Source organism: Mytilus trossulus, chromosome 3 (assembly GCF_036588685.1).
Source record: "Mytilus trossulus isolate FHL-02 chromosome 3, PNRI_Mtr1.1.1.hap1, whole genome shotgun sequence".
NCBI classification, from domain to species: domain Eukaryota; kingdom Metazoa; phylum Mollusca; class Bivalvia; order Mytilida; family Mytilidae; genus Mytilus; species Mytilus trossulus.
Genome location: NC_086375.1, coordinates 4,234,717 through 4,256,276, shown reverse-complemented (window position 1 = coordinate 4,256,276; position 21,560 = coordinate 4,234,717). Strand labels below are relative to the sequence as shown.

At 31.5% G+C, this 21,560-nt stretch overlaps 1 protein-coding gene across 1 annotated transcript; it reads right to left on the bottom strand.

Annotated features, from left to right (window-relative positions):
- Nucleotides 1-7,779: 7,779 nt before the first annotated feature.
- Nucleotides 7,780-21,430, bottom strand: LOC134709179 (zinc finger protein 830-like). Its single transcript, XM_063569358.1, has 9 exons — nt 21,310-21,430; nt 18,191-18,290; nt 16,788-16,875; nt 14,621-14,648; nt 14,006-14,166; nt 12,864-12,973; nt 11,752-11,829; nt 10,647-10,723; nt 7,780-7,950 (listed from the first exon to the last, which is right to left on the bottom strand). Exons 1-9 carry the CDS (start codon nt 21,423-21,425, stop codon nt 7,788-7,790), a joined length of 921 nt encoding a protein of 306 aa, XP_063425428.1. The 5' UTR covers nt 21,426-21,430; the 3' UTR covers nt 7,780-7,787.
- Nucleotides 21,431-21,560: the final 130 nt, after the last annotated feature.

The window sequence follows — 21,560 nt, the reverse complement described above, 5'->3', positions numbered from 1 at the left end:
CTGTAATTCGGTGGTTGTCGTTTGTTTATGTGTTACATATTTGCTTTTCGTTACATTGTCTTATCGGAGCCTTTTATAGCTGACTATGCGGTATGGGCTTGGCTCATTGTTGAAGGCCGTACGGTGACCTATAGTTGTTAATGTTTGTGTCATTTTGGTCTTTTGTGGATAGTTGTCTCATTGGCAATCATACCACATCTTCTTTTTTATATGTATAATGAACGCTGGTTTGTAAAGTCGACTATTTTTGAAGTAACTTTCTATTAAAATTATATTTGAAAGTTTTAAAAATGCATTTTTATAGTCTATCTATTTATCTATTTATTTGTTTTATTTATTTATTTGGCAGTCAGCAGGGTTAAAGAACATCAGTTGTTCGACCTCTTAGTCAAATGCGTTTTGTTTAAATATACTTTTTCACTTTTGGGGTCTTTCGGAAAATGTTGTTTGTGCTGTTTTTAGACCCTTTTACAACGAAATTTGTTTTACATGCACACGTATAAAAATTGCGGCTTTTTTCCAACGCAATCATAGGTTTGAACTTAGTTTTCAATTTAGACTCGTTTATATATACTAGTATACAAGTCTAAATTAAAAACTACGTTCAAACCTATGATTGCGCTGGATAAAAACCGCAATTGTATACGTGTGCATGTAACACAAATTTCGTTGTAGAATGGTTTAAATACAGCACAAACAACATTTTCCAAAAGACCAAAAAAGTGTAAAAATTATATTTAAACCAAAGCGCATTTGCCTAACAGGTCGAATTTGGCACACCAGATCCGGATTTCGACAATAAATGTCTCTTCAGTGATGTTAGGGATCGAAACGGTATTTGGAAGGCCATATAAAAAGTACCCTCATTTTTAACAAAATGTAACAAAATATTAGAAATTATTATAAACTAAGGAATGTATCTCCCTTGTGCATAACTCTGATTCTTTTAACGGCTTTGGCAATAACTTTTGGATCTTTTGGATTAGAGCTCTTTATCTTTTATATAAGCTTTGGATTTCAAATATTTTGGCCACGAGCATCACTGAAGAGACATGTATTGTCGAAATGCGCATCTGGTGCAGGAAAATGGTACCGTTAATGTTATTTTAGATAGGCTCTTGAACTTTAAGAGTCAGTATAGGATGAACGGATCATATAAAAGAGGGACGAAAGATACTAAAGGGACAGTCAAACTCATAAATCTAAAACAAACTGAAAACGCCATGGCTAAAAATGAAAAAGACAAACAGAAAGACAATAGTACACATGACACAACATGAAAAACTAAAGAATAAACAACACGAACCCCACCAAAAACTAGGGGTGATCTCAGGTGCTCCGGAAGGGTAAGCAGATCCTGCTCCACATGCGGCACCCGTTGTGTTTCTTATGTGATTACAAATCCGGTAGGTCAAATTTATGAAAGGGAAGGGGATTGTTGTTTCGACGTACGTAAGGAACATATAACATGTATAAACCGGAGGGAAAATATAATACAAGCCCAAACGAAAAAATATATACAAGTCTAAATTGAAAACTACGTTCAAACCTATGATTGCGTTGGATAAAAACCGCAATTTTTATACGTGTGCATGTAAACCAAATTTCGTTGTAGAAGGGTCTAAATACAGCGCAAACAACATTTTCCAAAAGACCAAAAAAGTGAAATACGGATTATGCTATCTTTGCCTGGGATAAGAAAATCCTAAGTATTTATAATAATTCTTACTGTTGCAAACAGTGAATTAATTAAAATGACCATATAATTGATGTTCATTTCAACACCGAAGTGGTGACTTACAATAGAATATAAACAAACACGTAAAACAAGAAATGAAAGCACATTAAACAGTACAAAATAACCTTTTTATATTTTAAAATAGACGAAACCCGCGTCTGGCGCAAATACTAATTACAATTCTGGTATCTATGATGCGTTTATTTACAACCACTGGGTCGATGCCACTGCCGGCGGTGTTTTATTCGCTGAGGGTATCACCAGCCAAACAGTCAGCACTTAATTCTGTGTTTGACATGAGTTATCATTGACACCCTGTAAATATAGTCCTGTAAATATATATATTGTGAACTTTTAAACCGATTCTGAAAAGAAGTGCTCCTTTGAAGGAGGGAATTCCTTACACAGATACAGAGATACAGATATGGTCGGAATTATAAATTAACTGTTTACAAAACTTAGAATGTTTTGAAATGCTAAGGCATTTCTACCTGAAGAATAGATTACCTAATTTTCATTGGGCAAAACTTTTATTAATTGTTGGTCCTAAATGCACTCCACTACGTACTTAATTTGGCCTTTTAAACTTTTTTTTATATTCGAACTTCACTGATTAGTCTTTTGTAGACGAAACGCGAGTCTGTGCAAATACTAAATTTCAATCCTGGTATCTATGATGAGTTATAATGAGACAGACTTCAAAGCTAGGATCTATATATTTCTCATAGTGACAATCAATCTTCTCCTTACGGTGGCGTGTTTATCTCAATTGACGTAAAGGCGTATCCATTATAAGGAAGTCATCAGCAGAGAATTACTCATAATACAACGTCTCAATAAGCAGGGTTGTTAGAAGAAGAAAAAAACTGAAATCAACCTACTTAACTTCATGTCAATATCTATTGTATGTGTTCAAAAGTATCACTAAAGATACTAGACTGAGTTTGAACGCTAGACGAACATTTCGTCTTAAAAAGTGATGACGCTCAAATTAATAAAGTAAAGCCTTATAGAGTATTAAGTTGAAACTAGTGTCTCGTGTGGAGATTTTTCCTTTTAAAATAGCGTGATCTTTATATTTGAGGGGGCGACACGGTTCTGTTGCGTGGAATATAGTGGTTCATAAAAATGAGGATGTGGGATGAAGGGGGCACAAAAGTCGGAATGTTAAATATATGTGGTAAATGATAGTTATCAAAGGTACCAGGATTATAATTTAGTACGCCAGACGCGAGTTTCGTCTACACAAGACTCATCAGTGACGCTCAGATAAAAAAGGTCATAAAGCCAAATGTGTACAAAGTTGAAGACAATTGAGGACCCGATTTCCAAAAATTTGTGCCAAAAACGGCTAAGGTAATCTATTCCTGGGATAAGAAAATCCTTAGTTTTACGAAAAATTCAAAGTTTTGTAACAGGAAATTTATACAATAAATACCAATAAGTTGATATTCATGTCAACGCCGAAGTGCTGACTACTGAGCTGGTGATACACTCGGAGACGAAACGTCCACCAGCAGTGGCATCGACACAGTGGTATAAATAGTTATCAAAGGTATCAGGATTAAAATTTAGTACGCCAGACGCTCGTTTCGTCTACATAAGACTCATCAGTGACGCTCATATCAAAATATTTATAAAGCCAAACTAGTACAAAGTTGAAGAGCATTAAGGATCCAAAATTCCAAAAAGTTGTGCCAAATACGGCTACGGTAATCTCTGTATGGGATAAGAAAATCCTTAGTTTTTATTTTCGAAAAATTCAGTTTTGAAAACAGGAAATTTATAAAAATTACCACATTATTGATATTCATGTGAACACTGAAGTGTTGACTACTGGGCTGGTGATACCCTCGGGGACGAAACGTCCACCAGTAATGTCATCTACCCAGTGGTGTAAATAGTTATCAAAGGTTCCAGGATTATAATTTAGTACGCAAGACGCGCGTTTCGTCTTCATAAGACTCATCGGTGACACTCATATCAAAATATTTATAAAGCGAAACTAGTACAAAGTTAAAGAGTTAACCTATTGCTTATAGATTCAGCATATCAAAGAACCCCAAGAATTCAATTTTTAATGAAATCAAATAAAGTTCAATTTTGGACCCTTTAGATTTCAATGTAAACCAATTTGATAAAGGGCCCAAATATAAAAAATCTAAATAGATGGTTAGATTCAGCAAATCAAAGAACCCCATATATTCAGTTTTTGTTGACATCAAACAAAAAACAGATTAATTTTGGACCCCGATATGAACTAATTTGATAAAGGGCTCAAATATCAAATATCTTAAAACAGGGTTAAATTCAGCATATCTAAGAACCCCATAAATTAAATTTTTGGTGAAATCAAACAAAGTTTAATTTTAGACCCTTTTTACCCCAATTCCTAAACTGTTGGGACCAAAACTCATGGAGTGATGCCAACATTAGGTCCAATTTTGGGAATAAAAATTATAAATTTCATTTATTAAATGCCTTCAAGTTACAACATCATCATATAACTAAATAACCCCTAAAACAATCAAACAAAATAATTGAATCATTTTAGATATGAGATTACAATTAATTAAATCATAGTGTGAAATTCTTTATTTTTTTGTCTTGAGTTGTTATTTTTTGTAGTTCATTAATTAATTGCTGACAAATGTACTTGTGTAATTTTAAATTGATGACAATCGTAACATACTTTGAGCTATTACATTAGATAAATCCAGAAATGCTGAAATGTCTCTCTTTACTTATCATTGATCTTATGTTGTTGGTCTTAAATATAAAGCTTTACTACAACTATCACATAAACTTAATATGATCCAAGAAAATGAGGTCAAGGTCATTTAAACCAAACAAGAAATACATCATGTATCCATTTCAACCATTTAAATATAGTTAACCTATTGCTTATAGTTCTATGAAGCAGACTTAACCAAGAACACTTAACATAGACCAATGAACCATGAAAATGTCTCAGGTCAAGGTCAGATGAACCATGCCAAGCAGACATGTACAACTTACAATTCTGACCTACATATAAAATTTTTAAAAGCTTTGGTTGAATGGTTCATGAGAAAATGCACGGACATGACTGGAAACATCATTTTTCAATCTTTCAAGAACCATAACTCCTGAATGGTAAAAGTCAAAATCTTCATTATTGAACTTGACCTACATTTTGTCATCAGTAACAACATATTAAAATTTGGGAAGCTTTGGTAGAACAGTTCATGCGTAAATGCACGGACACAACTGGAAACTCCAATTTTTAATCTTTCAAGAACCATAACTCCTGAACAGTAAAAGTCAAAATTGCCATTATTGAACTTGACCTTCATTTAGTTGTCAGTAACAACATATTAAAATTTTAAAAGCTTTGGTTAAAAGGTTTATGAGTTAATGCACGAACAACATTTGATTGCTGCCCGCCAGATTGCCGTACATCCCCAAATCAATAACCTACATTTGTCACAAAAATCCAGTTAATACAACCTGTGAGACTGACATATTCATCAAAAAATATTTCCTTACACTAAAAAAAATGGACCTATTGCATATAGTATAAAAAAAACAGACAAACACTAAATTATATCTACTGAACTATGAAAATGAGGTCAAGGTTAGATGACACCTGCGAGTTGGACATGTGCACCTTACAGTCCTTCCATACATCAAATATACTGACAGACATAAACCTTACAAGGTACCTACATACCAAATATAGTTATCCTAATCCTCATTATAAGAGAGAAATTAAAATTACAATTTATTTTTTTAAATTTCAAGTTGTCACTGAGCTATCAAAATGAAGTCAAGAACAATGAACAGGAGACAGATAGGAACTTTGTAACATAAGGCTTTTATATACAAAGTATTGGGCATCCAGGTGTTCTACCTTCTAAAATAACACCTTCACCACACTGCCCTATGTCGTGCTGTCTGTGACAAAAGTAGCAGGCTCAATAAAAATTCTGAGTAGTCATAGATCAACCTTTAGAGTCTTTTGGTCGTTTTTTTTGTGATGTTTGCGCCAATCCAAGACAATAAGGAAAACTTCCTTTCCTTACTAGCCCCTTTAATGACTGTATTAAAGACTGTGTAGAAATAAAATGAATTTATCAAAAGTGAACCAGGTAGATAGAAATGTCTGTTGTTTGGACGAAATAAAAGGGGAGATGGGAATGGTAAGTATAGATACGTTTATAAAAAGTAAACAAACAAAACTTGTATATCGTTTAATTCATGAGCCATTGGAAAGCTGGAATGCGATCTGTAAGTATTGGCTTCGGACATTTGACGAAAAATATAATGATGCTTTTTTTGTATGTAAATGTTCAAGTTTAAATGGTTTAGATATGAACCAAATACCACAAATTTATCAGAAAATTATAAATACGTGGTCAGGATTTATTCAAAATGTCGAAATACCTCCATATAAAAGTGCTATTTTAAATATGAGGATATTTGGAAACTCTTCTATTCGTTTCAAAAATAAGCCATTGTTCTACTCTTCTTTTGTAAAAAGCGGTATCACAACTATCCAGGACATTTGGAATTTAGAAACTACAGATTTCATTAGCTGTAATGAAATTTATAGGAAGTTGATTGATCGGAGAAATTGTATTTCCGAATTTTCAAAAATTAAACAGGCAATTCCAAAAGATTTCGTGCAAATTTTGAAATCTTGCGGAAACCAGAATTTGCATTATGAAAGTAGATTAAACATATCAAATGACCTTGAGATCATTAACTTAAACAACCAAAAAATCAAACCAGCGAAGTTAAAACTCAATTATATTCGTACGGTTTTAAATAAAGATGTATCTCCAAAATGTCAAATTAAGTGGGAGGAAATATTTGGAACAAATATACCTTGGGAAAATATGTGGTCGGAATTAAAATATTTGAAAATTGAAAATAAAGTAAAAGAATTCCAATGGAAATCCATGCACAATATTTCATATACTGAAGAAAGATTAAAAAAAATGAAGATATCAAATGGAAAATGCCACATTTTTCAAAATGACAATAATATAGAAACCCTGCAACATTTATTTTTCAGTTGTAGTACATCACAGTAAATTTTAAAAAACCTCCAAGAAATACTTATCAAATCAAAAATAGGAATAAATAATCCTTTTGATGAAAAGGAGGTTCTATTGGGCAAAAATACGGGAGAACCAAAAGATGATAATTTTTTAAACATAATTATCATATATTTTAAATGGACACTATGGAAAATTAGGAATTCAATAAAATTAAACAAAACGCCTAAAACACCACAAGATATATATAACATTTGGAAACACAACTTGAAATATCATCTAAAATTTGTTCTTCTTTTGAAAGGTGTTGATACCATTGATAAGACAAAATTGGAGTCTGTAATAATGAAAATTTAGACATTTTATATAGTAAAATATAGCTTGAGTCAAAGTACATTTTTTATGGTTTATAGCATTAGAATAATGATTGTATATAAGAAAATATGCCAAAAAAGTAATAGCCTATCATGGTTATTTTAGTAAATGCACATATTTTATGTGGGTTATTTACTTACTATTTTGAAATTAAAGTATAGATTTGTTAGATGCTTCTAACATTATATGGATATAATTTTTTTTTACACTAAATGTAAATCCAAGGTTAAAAGTGGACTACTTTTTTATTGCCTTCTATTTCCCCTAGATAGATGGTTTCACTTTGTAAACAGGGACCCTTAGTCTGATCCTGGACGACTAAGGTAATTGTTCACAGGAAATATTTAGGAATAAAACGTTTATGTTTTAAAAAAAAAAAAAATGAATTTATCAGGTTTCTCAATTTTTATAAAGATTATACTGTTGGTTTTGCTGTTTGTATGGTTTAACACTTTTCATGTTTTGGGGCTCCTTATAGCTTGATGTACAGTATGAGCAAAGGCTCTGTGTTGAAGACCATACTTTGACCTATAATGATATTGTGAATTGGATGGAGAGTTTTCTCATTGGCACTAATACAACATCTTCTTATATCTATAGACAGTTTGATAATAATTACAACAGTGATCTTGTCATTTCTTTATTTTGACTTTTTTAGCCCGCCAATCTAACAAATCTTCCATGTTATCAAGGTCTATATCACTATCATTATCACTATCAGATGATTTATTGTCAGATTTATGAGGCATTTCTTCTTTCTTTATTGTTAAGTCATTCACTTCTTTCCAGCGATTTCTGTAAATTAAAAAATAAAAGGTTTTATCGTTACATTGTTTTTTTAATTCCATTTCAGATAATATAAACAATTAGATAGATTGTTATTTTGTTTCTGTAGCAGCCACTGTAAACCACATATAGTATGCCTATTGCTTTTACTGTGGATTCATTATTATTCATTGGATACTAATTTTCATGGATTTAGTGGGTACAGGTGAACCACTAATTCAAATATTCAACCAATAACATATTTCTAATAGGCTTTGAAAACGGGAATTTGCAAAAAAAACACAAGTTTTCAGCAATCCACGAAAATTGATATCTATGATAACTAGAGGCTCTAAAGAACCTGTGTTGCTCACCTTGGTATTTGTGAGTTAAACAAAGGAAGCAGACAGTTCATGACAAAATTGTGCTTAGGTGATTGTGATGTGTTTGTACATCTTACTTTACTGAACATTCTTGCTGCTTACAATTATCTCTATCTATAATGAACTTGTCCATGTAGTTTCAGTGGAAAATGTTAGTAAAAATTTACCAATTTTATGAAAATTGTTAAAAATTGATTATATAGGACAATAACTTCTTAGGGGGTCAATTGACCATTTTGGTCATTTTGACTTATTTTTGAGTCTTAAATTGCTGTACATTATTGCTGTTTACAGTCTATCTCTATCTATAATAATTTTCAAGATAATAACCCAAAACAGCAAAATTTTCTTAAAATTACCAATTTAGGGGCAGCAACCTAACAAAAAGTTGTCCAATTCATCTAAAAATTTCAGGGCAGATAGATCTTGACCAGATGAACAATTTTACCACCTTGTCAGATTTGCTCTAAATGCTTTGTTTTTTGAGTTTTAAGCCAAAAACTGCATTTTACCCCTATGTTCTATTTTTAGCTGTAGTGGCCATCTTGGTTGGTTTGCCAGATCACAAAACACAATTTTTAAACTAAATAGCCTAATAATGATTCTGGCTATATTTGGTAATATTTGGCCCAGTAGTTTCAGAGGAGAAGATTTTTGTTAACTAAGATTTACGAAAAATGGTTAAAAATTGACTATAAAGGGCAATAACTCCTTAAGGGGTCAACTGACCATTTTGGTCATGTGGACTTATTTGTAAATCTTACTTTGCTGAACATTATTGCTGTTTACAGTTTATCTCCATCTATAATAATATTCAAGATAATAACCAAAAACCGAAAAATTTCCTAAAAATTACCAATTTAGAGGCAGCAACCCAACAATGGGTTGTCTGTTTCATCTTAAAATTTCAGGGCAGATAGATCTTGACCTTATAAACAATTTTACCCCCATGTCAGATTTGCTCTAAATGCTTTAGTTTTTGAGTTATAAGCCAAAAACTGCATTTTAACCCTATGTTCTATTTTAGCTGTAGCGGCCATCTTGGTTGGTTTGCCAGGTCACAAAACACAATTTTTAAACTAAATAGCCTAATAGTGATTCTGGCTATGTTTGGTAAAATTTGGCCCAGTAGTTTCAGAGGAAAAGATTTTTGTAAAAGTTCACTAAGATTTACGAATAATGGTTAAAAATTGACTGTAAAGGGCAATAAATCCTAAAGGGGTCAACTGACCATTTTGGTCATGTTGAATTATTTGTAAATCTTACTTTGCTGAACATTGTTGCTCTTTACAGTTTATCTCCATCTATAATAATATTCAAGATAATAACCAAAAACAGTAAAATTTCCTTAAAATTACCAATTTAGGGGCAGCAACCCAACAATGGAATGTCTGTTTCATCTGAAAATTTCAGGGTAGATAGATCTTGACCTGATAAACAATTTTACCCCAGTCAGATTTGCTCTAAATGCTTTGGTTTTTGAGTTATAAGCCAAAAACTGCATTTTACCCCATTTGTTCTATTTTTAGCCATGGTGGCCATCTTGGTTGGTTGGACGGATCAAAAAACACAAATTTTAAACTAAATACATCAATGATGATTGTGGCCAAGTTTGGTTTAATTTGGCCCAGTAGTTTCAGAGGAGAAGATTTTTGTAAAAGTTAACGCCAGGTGATGAGAAAAGCTCACTTCGCCCTTGGGGCCAGGTGAGCTCATAAATGAATCCACAGTAGTATATGAGAAACAAATTTTATTATGAAAACTAAACATTGACCAATAAACCATTAAAGCTAGGTTAAGGTCAGATGAACCCTGTCAGAAAACATATTCCTCATGTAATCTTTCCATTCCCTAAATACAGGTGACCTATAGTTCACAGTATCTGAAAAACAAACAAAACAATAAAAACTTTATGTTGACCATGAGATAAAGGCCAGATTTTGTCATTTCCCCACTCTACACAGTAGAATTGGGCACATCTCCTAGATCTGTTTGATCTGAATGCTGCAAGAGGCAGATGCGCTCCATTACAATTGCAATAACTACGATAGTCAGTTTTCAAATTAAATGTTCTGTGGTTCTCTCCACCAAACATGACAGCTACAAAATAGCAAATTAGTAGTGAAATTTGCTGTAAACACCAACTAACCACTGAGTAGATTGTTATTATGAGACTTCCATGAAAAATGCCATGAAATAAAAAAAAAATCTTTTACAATCAAGATTTTTTCAAAATCTGAGTTACATAACAGTGGACAGATGTGGGTGCCCATGACAGGCAAACAAAACAACATATATGGGTGCCCATGAAGGGCAGTTAGGGTTAGTTTTAAGTGTACGTACATTTGATCATCTATTTCCTCTATATTTCTGTCTACATTAATCTGCTCATCTTCTTCTTCTACTATGGCCTCCGATACCTGACAAACATAAAATGTTATAACATATCACAAATAACATGCCAACAGGAAAAACTATGGCCAGTTCTATTCAAAGTTACCTTAAAAATGATCATTACATATAAGAGTTCTTTTTCTAAAAAAAAGGACTTAGTTTTCCCAGGTAAGAAGTAATAAAAAATCTGTAAAAAATTAAATGAAGCTTAAATCAACATTAAGGTCCTGGGTATAAATATAGGATTTCACTAATATATTTTTTTTATAAATGAACCTCATCATATACTCAAAAGAAAAATGAAACAAAAAATGGGGTCACTTCATTTAAGCTAACAATCTGCTTCCGGAAGAGGCATACATTTTTGTTAATGTCCTGTTTTTCTGTTGAACTAGAAGGAGAAATAGAGGTAATATCGAATAAAAAAATTACCCAATTACAGAAATCGCTCAAATTTTACAATAATTTAGTTTATGTACAGCTTATTTGAAACAAAAATAAAAATATAGGTCACCAATGAGTTAAAAAAGATATTTCAAATTAAATGCCAAAAAATGGCATTTTTGCACCAAAGGGAGATAATTTGGAGCTTTTTCAATGATAAACACATTTTAAAAGTCATCTGGGCCCAAACAGAATAGATTTTTTGGTTTGATTTTGGTACCATGTCATTAAGTAATAACTTAAAGTGTAATGAATAAAATTTGTAATGAAAAAATAAAGGTTTAATTTTTTGCTGAAATATTTCAGTATACCTTAAAAGTATAATAAATAGTTTATTAACACTCTGGAGGTAGTGAACCTGATAGTAGATTGCAGTAAATAAATAAAAAGTAAAGGTATAAAATGTTGAGGTCTATAAACAATTAATTTTCAATCATTAAACTAATTCATTTATGTGATTTTCATTTGATCAAATTAAAGAAATTTGATATAATTTCTGATTAATTTCTATTTTTTGTACAGTGAAATTAAGTTTGTTTAGCTAACATTATAAGATGCAGCATTTTTGCAAGACTACTGATAATTATCATATAGATAAACAATTACTTACATGAGTTTCTTCCTTCATTACTTTCTGGAACATTTCCCATTCATCCTCCATCTTGTCTCTATATTCAACCTTTCTAACCTGTCAAACAAAAGGTCATATCATTTAATCATTTCTACAATGTGATTATTTTCACCATAATGACAAAATACTTCCTGAATCCTGCTAACATGTTTTACCCTGCCACAACCTGTTTGTATGTGTCTGTCCCAAGCCAGGAGCCTGTAAATCAGTGATTGTCGTTTATTGCTGTGTTACATATTGGTTTTTGGTTCTTTTTTGGTACATAAATCATGCCTTTAGTTTTCTCTTTTGAATTGTTTTACATTTGTCATTTCAGGGTTTTTATAGCTGACTATTTTGTATGGGGTTTGCTCATTGTCAGATTTGAAGGTCCTACAGTGAACTTAAGTTGTTAATTTCTGTGTCATTTGGTCTCTTGTGAAGAGTTGTCTCATTGGCAATCACAACACATCTTCTTTTTTATTATCCTTCTATATTACTCATATCATTATAAACAAAACTTTTAAAATCGGATTTAATACACACTTTACATAAACATATATTTTACATTTAGTTTGAAAGATTGCCTTACAAGTCTAACAATCAAAATTGTTTTATAATTTCATAACTGACTGCATAATCGATTTGAAACATAACATACCAATTTTAGATTTAGAATGGCAAAATTCATAACCCAGGAACAATAATGTCCAATACATAAAACAATCTTCTGCTTAACTCATGTCCATAGCTTTATCATAAACCTTCAAAACTTCAAAAGATTTGGTTTTAACTAATTTGTTACAAAGAGAAATAAACTCATCAAAGATACCACGATTGAAATTTAGAATGTGTGCCAGACGCATGTTTCGTCTACATAAGACTTGAATCAAAAAAAGAAATAATCAGTCATGGGTACTAGTTTGGTATCAAAATGAACCACATTTATGGAAGAGGTCCCATTGTTTATTTTAAGTTGTTTGTATAACAAAGTGTTGTTGTACATTTAAAAATGCCACTTAACTTTTATAATAGCTTGAGGATTATACAAAAAAACAAGAAGAGACCTACAGGCTGCATGCACTCCTTTAGCCTTAAAAAGAATGACTGACCTTGGCATCCTGTTTTGGATTATCAAAGAATCCTTCAGGAAGGACATCAGCCATGACCTTTTCTTTGGGTTCATCTTCTACTTCAGGTTTGTCACCACTGTCAAAAAAGTCTGTAAAATAAAAATCTGATTACTGATCATGAAGACACCTGCTGACTTCTTATTATCATTATAATTTGAATGGATCTACAGCAATAGTAATCACTAATATCTTTATGAGTTGAAAGTAAAAATTTTCTTTTAGCATTTAAATTAACTGTAAAGGCTTCACTTGTTGAGAGTTATTAATATGCAATGAGACAACAATCTAAGAACACTCATCCACAAAAGATCGAGATCCAAAGATTACCAGGATTATAACAGGTTGTAGGGTTTTCTGAATTTAAGTTTATATTAGTGGTATCAATGTGTGTGTGTATAATGGTACTACCATAGCAAGTTATTCTAATTCATTTGGTTGAAATAAAAATTTATGCAAGGTTGTAGTCAGAAAAAGGGCGTCAATTCTTAATTATAAAGTAATCGCAAAAGATAATCCAGCTTCATTGCTGGTAATGTATTAGGAACTGATCAATTTTACCTTGTCATATCAAGGGATAATAATAGCTTTGAAAGAAAGTATGAGAAGTGATCACCTTATCAACTAGAGCTACCAAGGTATGCAGGGATGACTTGAAGATTTTAGTTTATTTAAAAAAATATTTTACAATTCTTTTTGTCTCTTAAGTTATGACAGGTAATTCAAACCTAGCTTACCTGGTGAAAAAATGAAAGGTGGACCAGGTTTGATGTCATTGTTGTTTTTTTGCTACCGATGATTTTAAGGGAGATATCCGTAATCAATAGAACTAAGGCAAGTTTTACAAATTTTCTTACATCTTTAGTTATTATAGGTTAATATTTAAACAGATTGGCAAAATTAAGGGTGGACCAGGTTTGATGTTGTTCTTTTTGTTTTTTCTATAGATGATTTGTAAAGGAAGATTATTATAATATATAGCATCCTGAAAGCCAAGTTTACCTGGTGGTAATGAAGGGTAGCAAGGTTTTAATGATGTCGTGTTTGATGTTTTTGCAGATGATTAGTAAAGGGAGATAATCATTATGTCTTAAGTGAAGGGAGATAATTCAAGCCTAGTTTACCTGCTGGTAATGAAGGATGACCCAGGTTTGATGTTGATGCTGATGTTGTAGTTGTTGTTTTAGGTGCAGTTGATTCATCTTCACTTTCTTCATCAGAGGAGTAATCAGCCAAAGTCAAGGCTGTTTTCTTTGGCATGTTATCATAAAAATCAGCTGGTAATCTTAAATATAAATTCATCAAACATATATATATTGTTTACGTAAGGCAAACTGACATACAAAATATGAGAAATATTTCTTAACTTATATGTTTTATTAAGGGAATTAAATCCATGAAAAAACTGCACAAATGGCCTCTAAGATAGACTTAAAGGTCAAGGACATTTTTGTAAGAAACAGAGAGACATGTGTAACAAATGTAAATTCTGTATTATGTACGCGCGTGTGAAGAGACAGACCCTCATATTTCTTCATGGTCAAAATTCCAATTCATGGCTTTTATCATACAGCCTCCTCTAACAACTTTACTGAAGTTAATAACGTTATTGAACCTTCAATAATCTTGATCTTACTGAATAGAGTACATGGTGTATTTGCAGTATTTCTCCATCAATCTAAAATGTGTAAAGCATTTATAACTAGAACTTTTGACAAACTACCATAAAGAAATCTTACCCAGCAGTCCCCTTTGTCTTTCCATTATCTGTAAAATCGAAATATAACATTTGATGGCAGATTTTACAATAAGAAGGAATTGTTGTTTTTTTGTATCCATCAAAAAAGCAATTGCTGAAACTGTGAAACAGACTGTGTAATGGAGTAATGCATTATGTTATTGAATAAAATGTGTCTTTCTGAGTAAATAAAAATAAAAATTACTCTGTGTTTGTGTTTTTTGTTAGAATTAGAGGGTTTTTAATTTCAAAATATTGGACATGGAATAGACATCATGACCTACTCTACTGACATCCAGCTTATTTGGAGTGGAATTTTGAAGTATTATTTATAAGTGGAGCCTAATAACATGGACTTATATTTTAATAAAAAGTCTTCTTTTGTGTTTCAATCATAACTTTAAGGCAGATTTTTATTGGTAAAGGCTAAAAAAGGTAATTAAATAATATTGTTGCTAACGTCACGTCTTTTCCGTCCATTGTGGTATGTCACGATCGCAATTTTCTTGTTGGTTCTCAGACAGCCCATTGAAGTTATTTTTATCCCGGGTTTTATAAATAATTGAAAATAGCAATCATATTAAATTTGGATGACGTAAGGGGGTCAAAGGACTTGAGGAATCAATATCATTGGCTGTTTTATTTTTTGCGAACGTTACTGCTCGAGGTTTCCGTCCAAATCAGTGTCACGTGAGCAACATATATTTAGATCTGTAACTCTCCTGTATAGGAGTTACGATATCGCCCTTTGCAGAAATAGATTCAGAGTCAGTTCCTTCACATGATGGGGAAGCAAAGAAGGTAAGTTGTATGTAATATCGTTACAAGAGGACCTTAAATATATTCCGTCCATCAAAAAGACGTTCGCAACAAAACGTAATGTCATGATAGAAGATGTTGCTAATGTTACTATTACGAATTGGTTTCTTGTGTATTCATTTGATATAAAGTACACCTGCAAATGACATTCTGTATATTTAGAAATTCTAAACCAGACTGTACAATTTTATTACTCCAGGCATATATTAAACATCACTGTGTGCATACATTTTAACTTTTAAAGATGTTGTTGCTCATGTGACATGTCCCAATGTCGCTAACGTTACTAATTTATGTCTCCGTCACGTTAGCAACATGAAAGTAGGAGACAGAACACAATACTGTAAAATCTGCCTGATATATTTAAGTTTTTGTTCAGAACAAACAGTTGGTAAATCTGACATCAATAATTTTAATTCTATTAAAGGCAACTACATGTATTCAAGGTAATGCAAATTTCGATATGAGTAAAAGTAACTGGCAGCAACATAATGCAATAACAGTCCATGTATCTTGCATATTCAAACAGTTAGATTTTCAGTTTTGCACTAGAAAAGGAATAAAAAAATGCAGTATTTCAAGAGTTTCTTTTTCAATTTTGCTTTTGACAGTCATCATGGTCAGGGGGGGGGGGGGGGGGGTTCCCAAATTTAAAGAAATTTGAATCCCGACATCTTGAAATTCGAAAAAAGAATTCTCGAATCCAGAAAGGATCAATCCCAAAAACCCCAGTTTAAAAACACCCCATCCTGGAGTTCTGATAAAGATCTGAACCCTCCATAGTCACAAATATCTGTGTCCACTTTTAACCGCCTGATAAACTTGAAATTTAATAATTTTATATAAAGATGTATGTTTCATTGATTCTCATGTTAATATTTATTGATTGATCAAATGAGTGAATGAATAAAGATAGGAAGGAAAGAAGGAATAATGAATGAACAAACAAATGAACAAAGAACTGCAAAAATGAAGGGAGGATTGAACAGACCAATGAAAATATAAATGAATTTACAACTTGATTAGACTATTTGGAGTTTGACATATTGTGTGGACAATATGTTTCATATTGAAGACTGTGTGTTAAGATCAAGGATCCGGAAACTTTTTCACCTAATTTCGGTCATTTTCATACGACTGAAAAGTTGGTGCCCCTTTTAAAAAAAACCCTGTCAAAATCTCATTACTGCATGAGTATGCTCATCATCAATGAACTTACTTCACTGTTGCATTTTTTGTTGCAAAAACTTTAGATGTTTTTTTGTTATTTGTGTATTGGACTGCTATATCTTAATGTGCCCCTACATATATCTTTGATTTTGTTAATAATTCAGAAAATATCCGCATACCTTTCTGTTTTTTGTTATGACTGTCAGGTTCTGGGGGGAGTTTTCTTTTCTGTACTGCTGGACCAGGAGCTTTAACAAGTTCAACCGTCTGAAAACAAATCATTCATGATTATAATATTGACTTCATTAAAAATGAACGACTTTGAAATGATCAGTAAATATTCAACCTTTACTAGAAGCAGTATTTTACTTCACTTTTGAATCTGAAGAACTTGCAATTTTGACAAGACATCTTGTCAGGTCTAAGTTTGTCTAACAGTCAATTTTTACACACAGAAATGTTCAAATAACTTTTATACAATGAATTGAAAAAAAATCTATTCTCAAAGAATGTTTGCGAAGAAATAAATATTATTAAAGTTCCAAGGCAATATCAATAAATGAACAGATCTCTCTGTGATGGTTGGTGGTTAACTGTCTTACTTAGAACAACACATCACTTTTAATCAGTGTTCTCCTCAGAAATTTTGGAAAGCATCACATTTGGCGTAAACAAAAATAACTGTACTTTTTTCAATGTCGCTTGTCACGTCGCGGCCATGCTCTTTTTCTTTTATGTTATATAAGTTTATATTATTAAATTCATTATTGAGAATACAATTAAACTATAACAATTAAAACGGTTGTTTCAGTTTATGTTTTCTTTATTCATTTATAGTTACAGAACTATTTTTTTCCTCCTATGCCAAATAAAAATATATGTGGTTTCAGTTACCCTATCCTCATGATCCTATACCTAACTACTAGTAAAATTAATGAATGGTTTATTAAGCAACCTGTATATATACAATACCAGCACTAAATATCTAGTACAAAAAAAGCATCATATATATAGCAATAAAATTTCAATTTAAAAACTTTTTCTTTATCATGTCTTATGACATACATGTATGAAATTCATTGTTTCATGGTACTCAATGAACTAGTCCCAGTTGTTTCCAATCTTTACATCAAAATGATATGCATTTTTAACAAAGTAATCTAACAAATCGTCTGTTAATGCGTAGGTTCCTCTTTTGATATACTTTTTCTGTCTACTGTGCCATTTGTTCATTTGTAGTAATTATTGTAAAATGCGGATTTTTGTCATATCTGGTACATCGACCCTAAAGTGTCCTGGGGAAAACACTGTTTTAATTCATATCTAAATCTTTTATTTTAGATTTAAAACTTTTCAATTCTTGATATCTTCATATGCCATTGTTTAACAAAAATTAATCAAAACTAGATATAAAAAAAATATGCAACCCTTGTTATAAAATTACATGTGGTATATTTAGCTTAAACAAAATTAATAATTAAAACTAGATTAAAAAAAAATATGCTACCTTTGTTATAAATTTACATGTGGTATTTAGCTATTTTAAAACAAAATTGAATTCTAAATATTGTGAAAATTTTACCTCTTTGTGTTGACGACTTTGTAAATGAGGTACCCACAATGCATCAGACTTTATAACAATGTTACACAAAGCACATGTTAATTGATCCAAACTGTTATACCTAAAATGATAATGTTAGAATTAATAAGTTTTACTGTGTACATGAATGACAATTACAAAGAAGTGATATTTTTTGGCCATATTCGTTCAAGTACAGAACTTATAAAACTATGTCAAGTAGACACCCAGTCTTACACCTGTATATATATATATCTTTTATCATGATATTATTTGTTAATTAATCACTGAATCTTCAATGATATTCCAGTTAGTTTTTCTTATAACAGTAAAGCAGGTTATTTTCGTTAGGTGTAAATTTTTCGGGGATAGAACAAAATACCAAAATAAATTCCACCTATTTTACATGCTTTTGAGAAAAGTTTGGAATCTGCCAAAATAATAACCACCGCATTATTTTGTATACCTTATTGAATGAAAATCTCGAAAAATTTACACCGGCAAAAATAACATGCTACAGTATCACATTGTTCCTCTTGGCTGTGCAATTGCAAATACGAATTTTGGTACTGAAATTTCCCACAGAACAATAAACATGATATATATCTGTATGTAGACACTTTTGAAGGATATATACACAAAAGTTTGAAAGACTACAGTACAAGGGACACTTATTACATTTCACTGCAGTGAACAAGTGAAGCTAAAAATGTATAAAGATATTAGTAATTAAATTTTATTTATTTTATGAATGTGACTGTTTTATAATTAATATAAAATATATAATTTAGCAACCAGGCTATCACAGTAGAGCTTCTCTTGCTTTTTATACCAAACTAAACTATCACAGTTTACATACTTTTGATTTTTAAACCCTGTATGCTTATATTACCTATGTAAATTTAAAAATTGTTTGTATGCACATTGAACGACAAATTTATGTGACGTATAAAAAAATTCTGACGTCAGACACTCAAATCAATCAATGTGTTCATAAATAGTAGATGTTTTTGTGTTCTGTTAAATTGTTCCTTTTAATTTTGTTATACGTTGCTGATGTACCCATATTTTGACTATATTATTGATTGTTGATTGTGACTTTTTATTTAACGCATCATGTAAATATAACGGAATTTGATGAGACTGTTTTTAAAGTGAGAGGGTTAGCGCTATAGAACCAGGTTTAATCCACCATTTTCTACATTTGAAAATCATATGCCTGTACCAAGTCTAGTCAGGGATATAACTCTATAGGGTTATTACAAGAAAATAACATATATTTGTTATTGTGGACTTAAAAATCAAAGAACTGTAATAACTTACGTATATTACATGTTTCAAATGGACAATATACATCATAAGTTTAGTTAAAATGTATACAAGTTCTATTGATATTACTATTGTCTTTATGATTACTTAACTATTGAAAGATATAACAGTTTATAGTATTCCAATTTTGAATAGTACACCTATATGTTATTACAGAAAACATGGAAAAAATAAGCCTGTAATAACTAAAGGGTGTTATCACAGCTTCTCTATATCATATCAAAGCATTTGCTCAGACATAAATCATGCTTAATTACAATGTATTTAAATTTATTGTAAGAAATAATGACCAGAGCATGTAATGAGGTTCTGCGCAAGTTTCTCAGTAATTCCCAAGTGTCTTATAAAATAAGTTACATTCCTTTAATAACCAAGCCTTCTTATCACAGCTAAGTTAATTCCTTAATAGCCTTGTCTCATTGATTAACCATGGTTAATCAAAAATGTATTAATTCAATTTAAACTTTGGGGCTGCTTCATTCGTTCTAGGTCGGGCTATGCCCGGTTCACCCTATCATGTGACCGGGTTAAATATGGCTGAAAATAAAACGAGTGGAACCGGCTGATTTAAAGATGGTGACAGAAGTTCAAATTTATACTTTTTTGCTTTCTAAGCTGGGGAATATAAAATATGAACCTATTAACAATAAATATATATTTTTAAGATGCAGTCATTTTTTCTGAGGCCTTATTCATAATAAAAATGTTTCTGCAAGATAATTTTATAAATTTGAAAATAAAATATAGCATGACAATTTAATATCGTCGTAGTGGACTTATTCAGTATCATGTATCATACTAGTCTGATTGACAAAAATCAATATTCACCTTTTAAATTCCGCTAATTTATCTAAAATTGCACTTTCCGCCATACTTTTATGACCGGCTGATTGCTTGCCGGTTAGTGTATACCGGCGAGAGCGGTGCATGCCTATTTGCGCCGGCGGCTGATTTTACGGCAAATGAAGCGACTGTGCCTATACCGGAAACGTCAACCGGGCTTAGCCACTATGCAAATGAAGTACTACCATTAATTATAAGGGTATGCATTTAGTTTCTGCACAAAGTCTCATTAGTTCCCTAGAGTCCACTATAGATTAAATAATTTTACAAATAACAAACATATATATGTTATTGCAGATTTAGAAAATTTAAAGAAAAGTATCTGTAATAACACACGTAAGTTATTTTCTACATAATAACTCTATAGATAGAGTTATGTCTCTGACTGAAGTCAGGAATATGACAGTTCTTGTCCAATCGTTTTTGATGCGTTTTGTTATTTGATTTTGCCATGTGATTATGGACTTTCCAAATTGATTTTCCTCTCTGAGTTCAGTTTTTTTGTGATTTTACTTTGAGCTTCTGACTTCCATATAAGGCACAAAATGTGCACAACAATTCAGTTACCTTGTTTTGTAACCCCCATTGACATAATGGTTACATTGGTTACACTCATACAAACTATCATAAATCATCATATTCCCAAATTCTCAAATCCTGGTTCATGTGGAGCAGGATCTGCTTACCCTTCCAGAGTACCTTAGATCACCCTGGTTTTTTGTGCGGTTCGTGTTGATTATTCTTTAGTTTTGTATGTTGTGTCATGCATACTATTGTTTGTCTGTTTGTTTTTTTTAATTTTTAGCCACAGCTTTGTCAGTTTATTTTCGATTTATGAGTTTGACTGTCCCTTTGCCTTTGGTATCTTTCGTCCCTCTTTTAAATTAAACTGTAAATCCTACATTCTGTCTTTTTAACCACAACTTTTTAACGCACAAAAATTGCCTTACTTTGCTAATGGGTGTTCAATCTTTTTAGATACTCTTTTGATCGAAAAAGTCTTTTCTTTCATCAATTTTCTTAAATCATCTTTTGAGACAATTTTTTGCTTCTTTTTAGAAGCCATTTTGATTTTTGTATGATTTACTTTCGTATTTAAGTATATTTAAAGATACAAGATAATTAAGGTGATAAAATTGAACTTGAAAACTTTTTAAAAATCCTAATGATTAGGAAATAAGAGTGTTACATTACTAGTTAT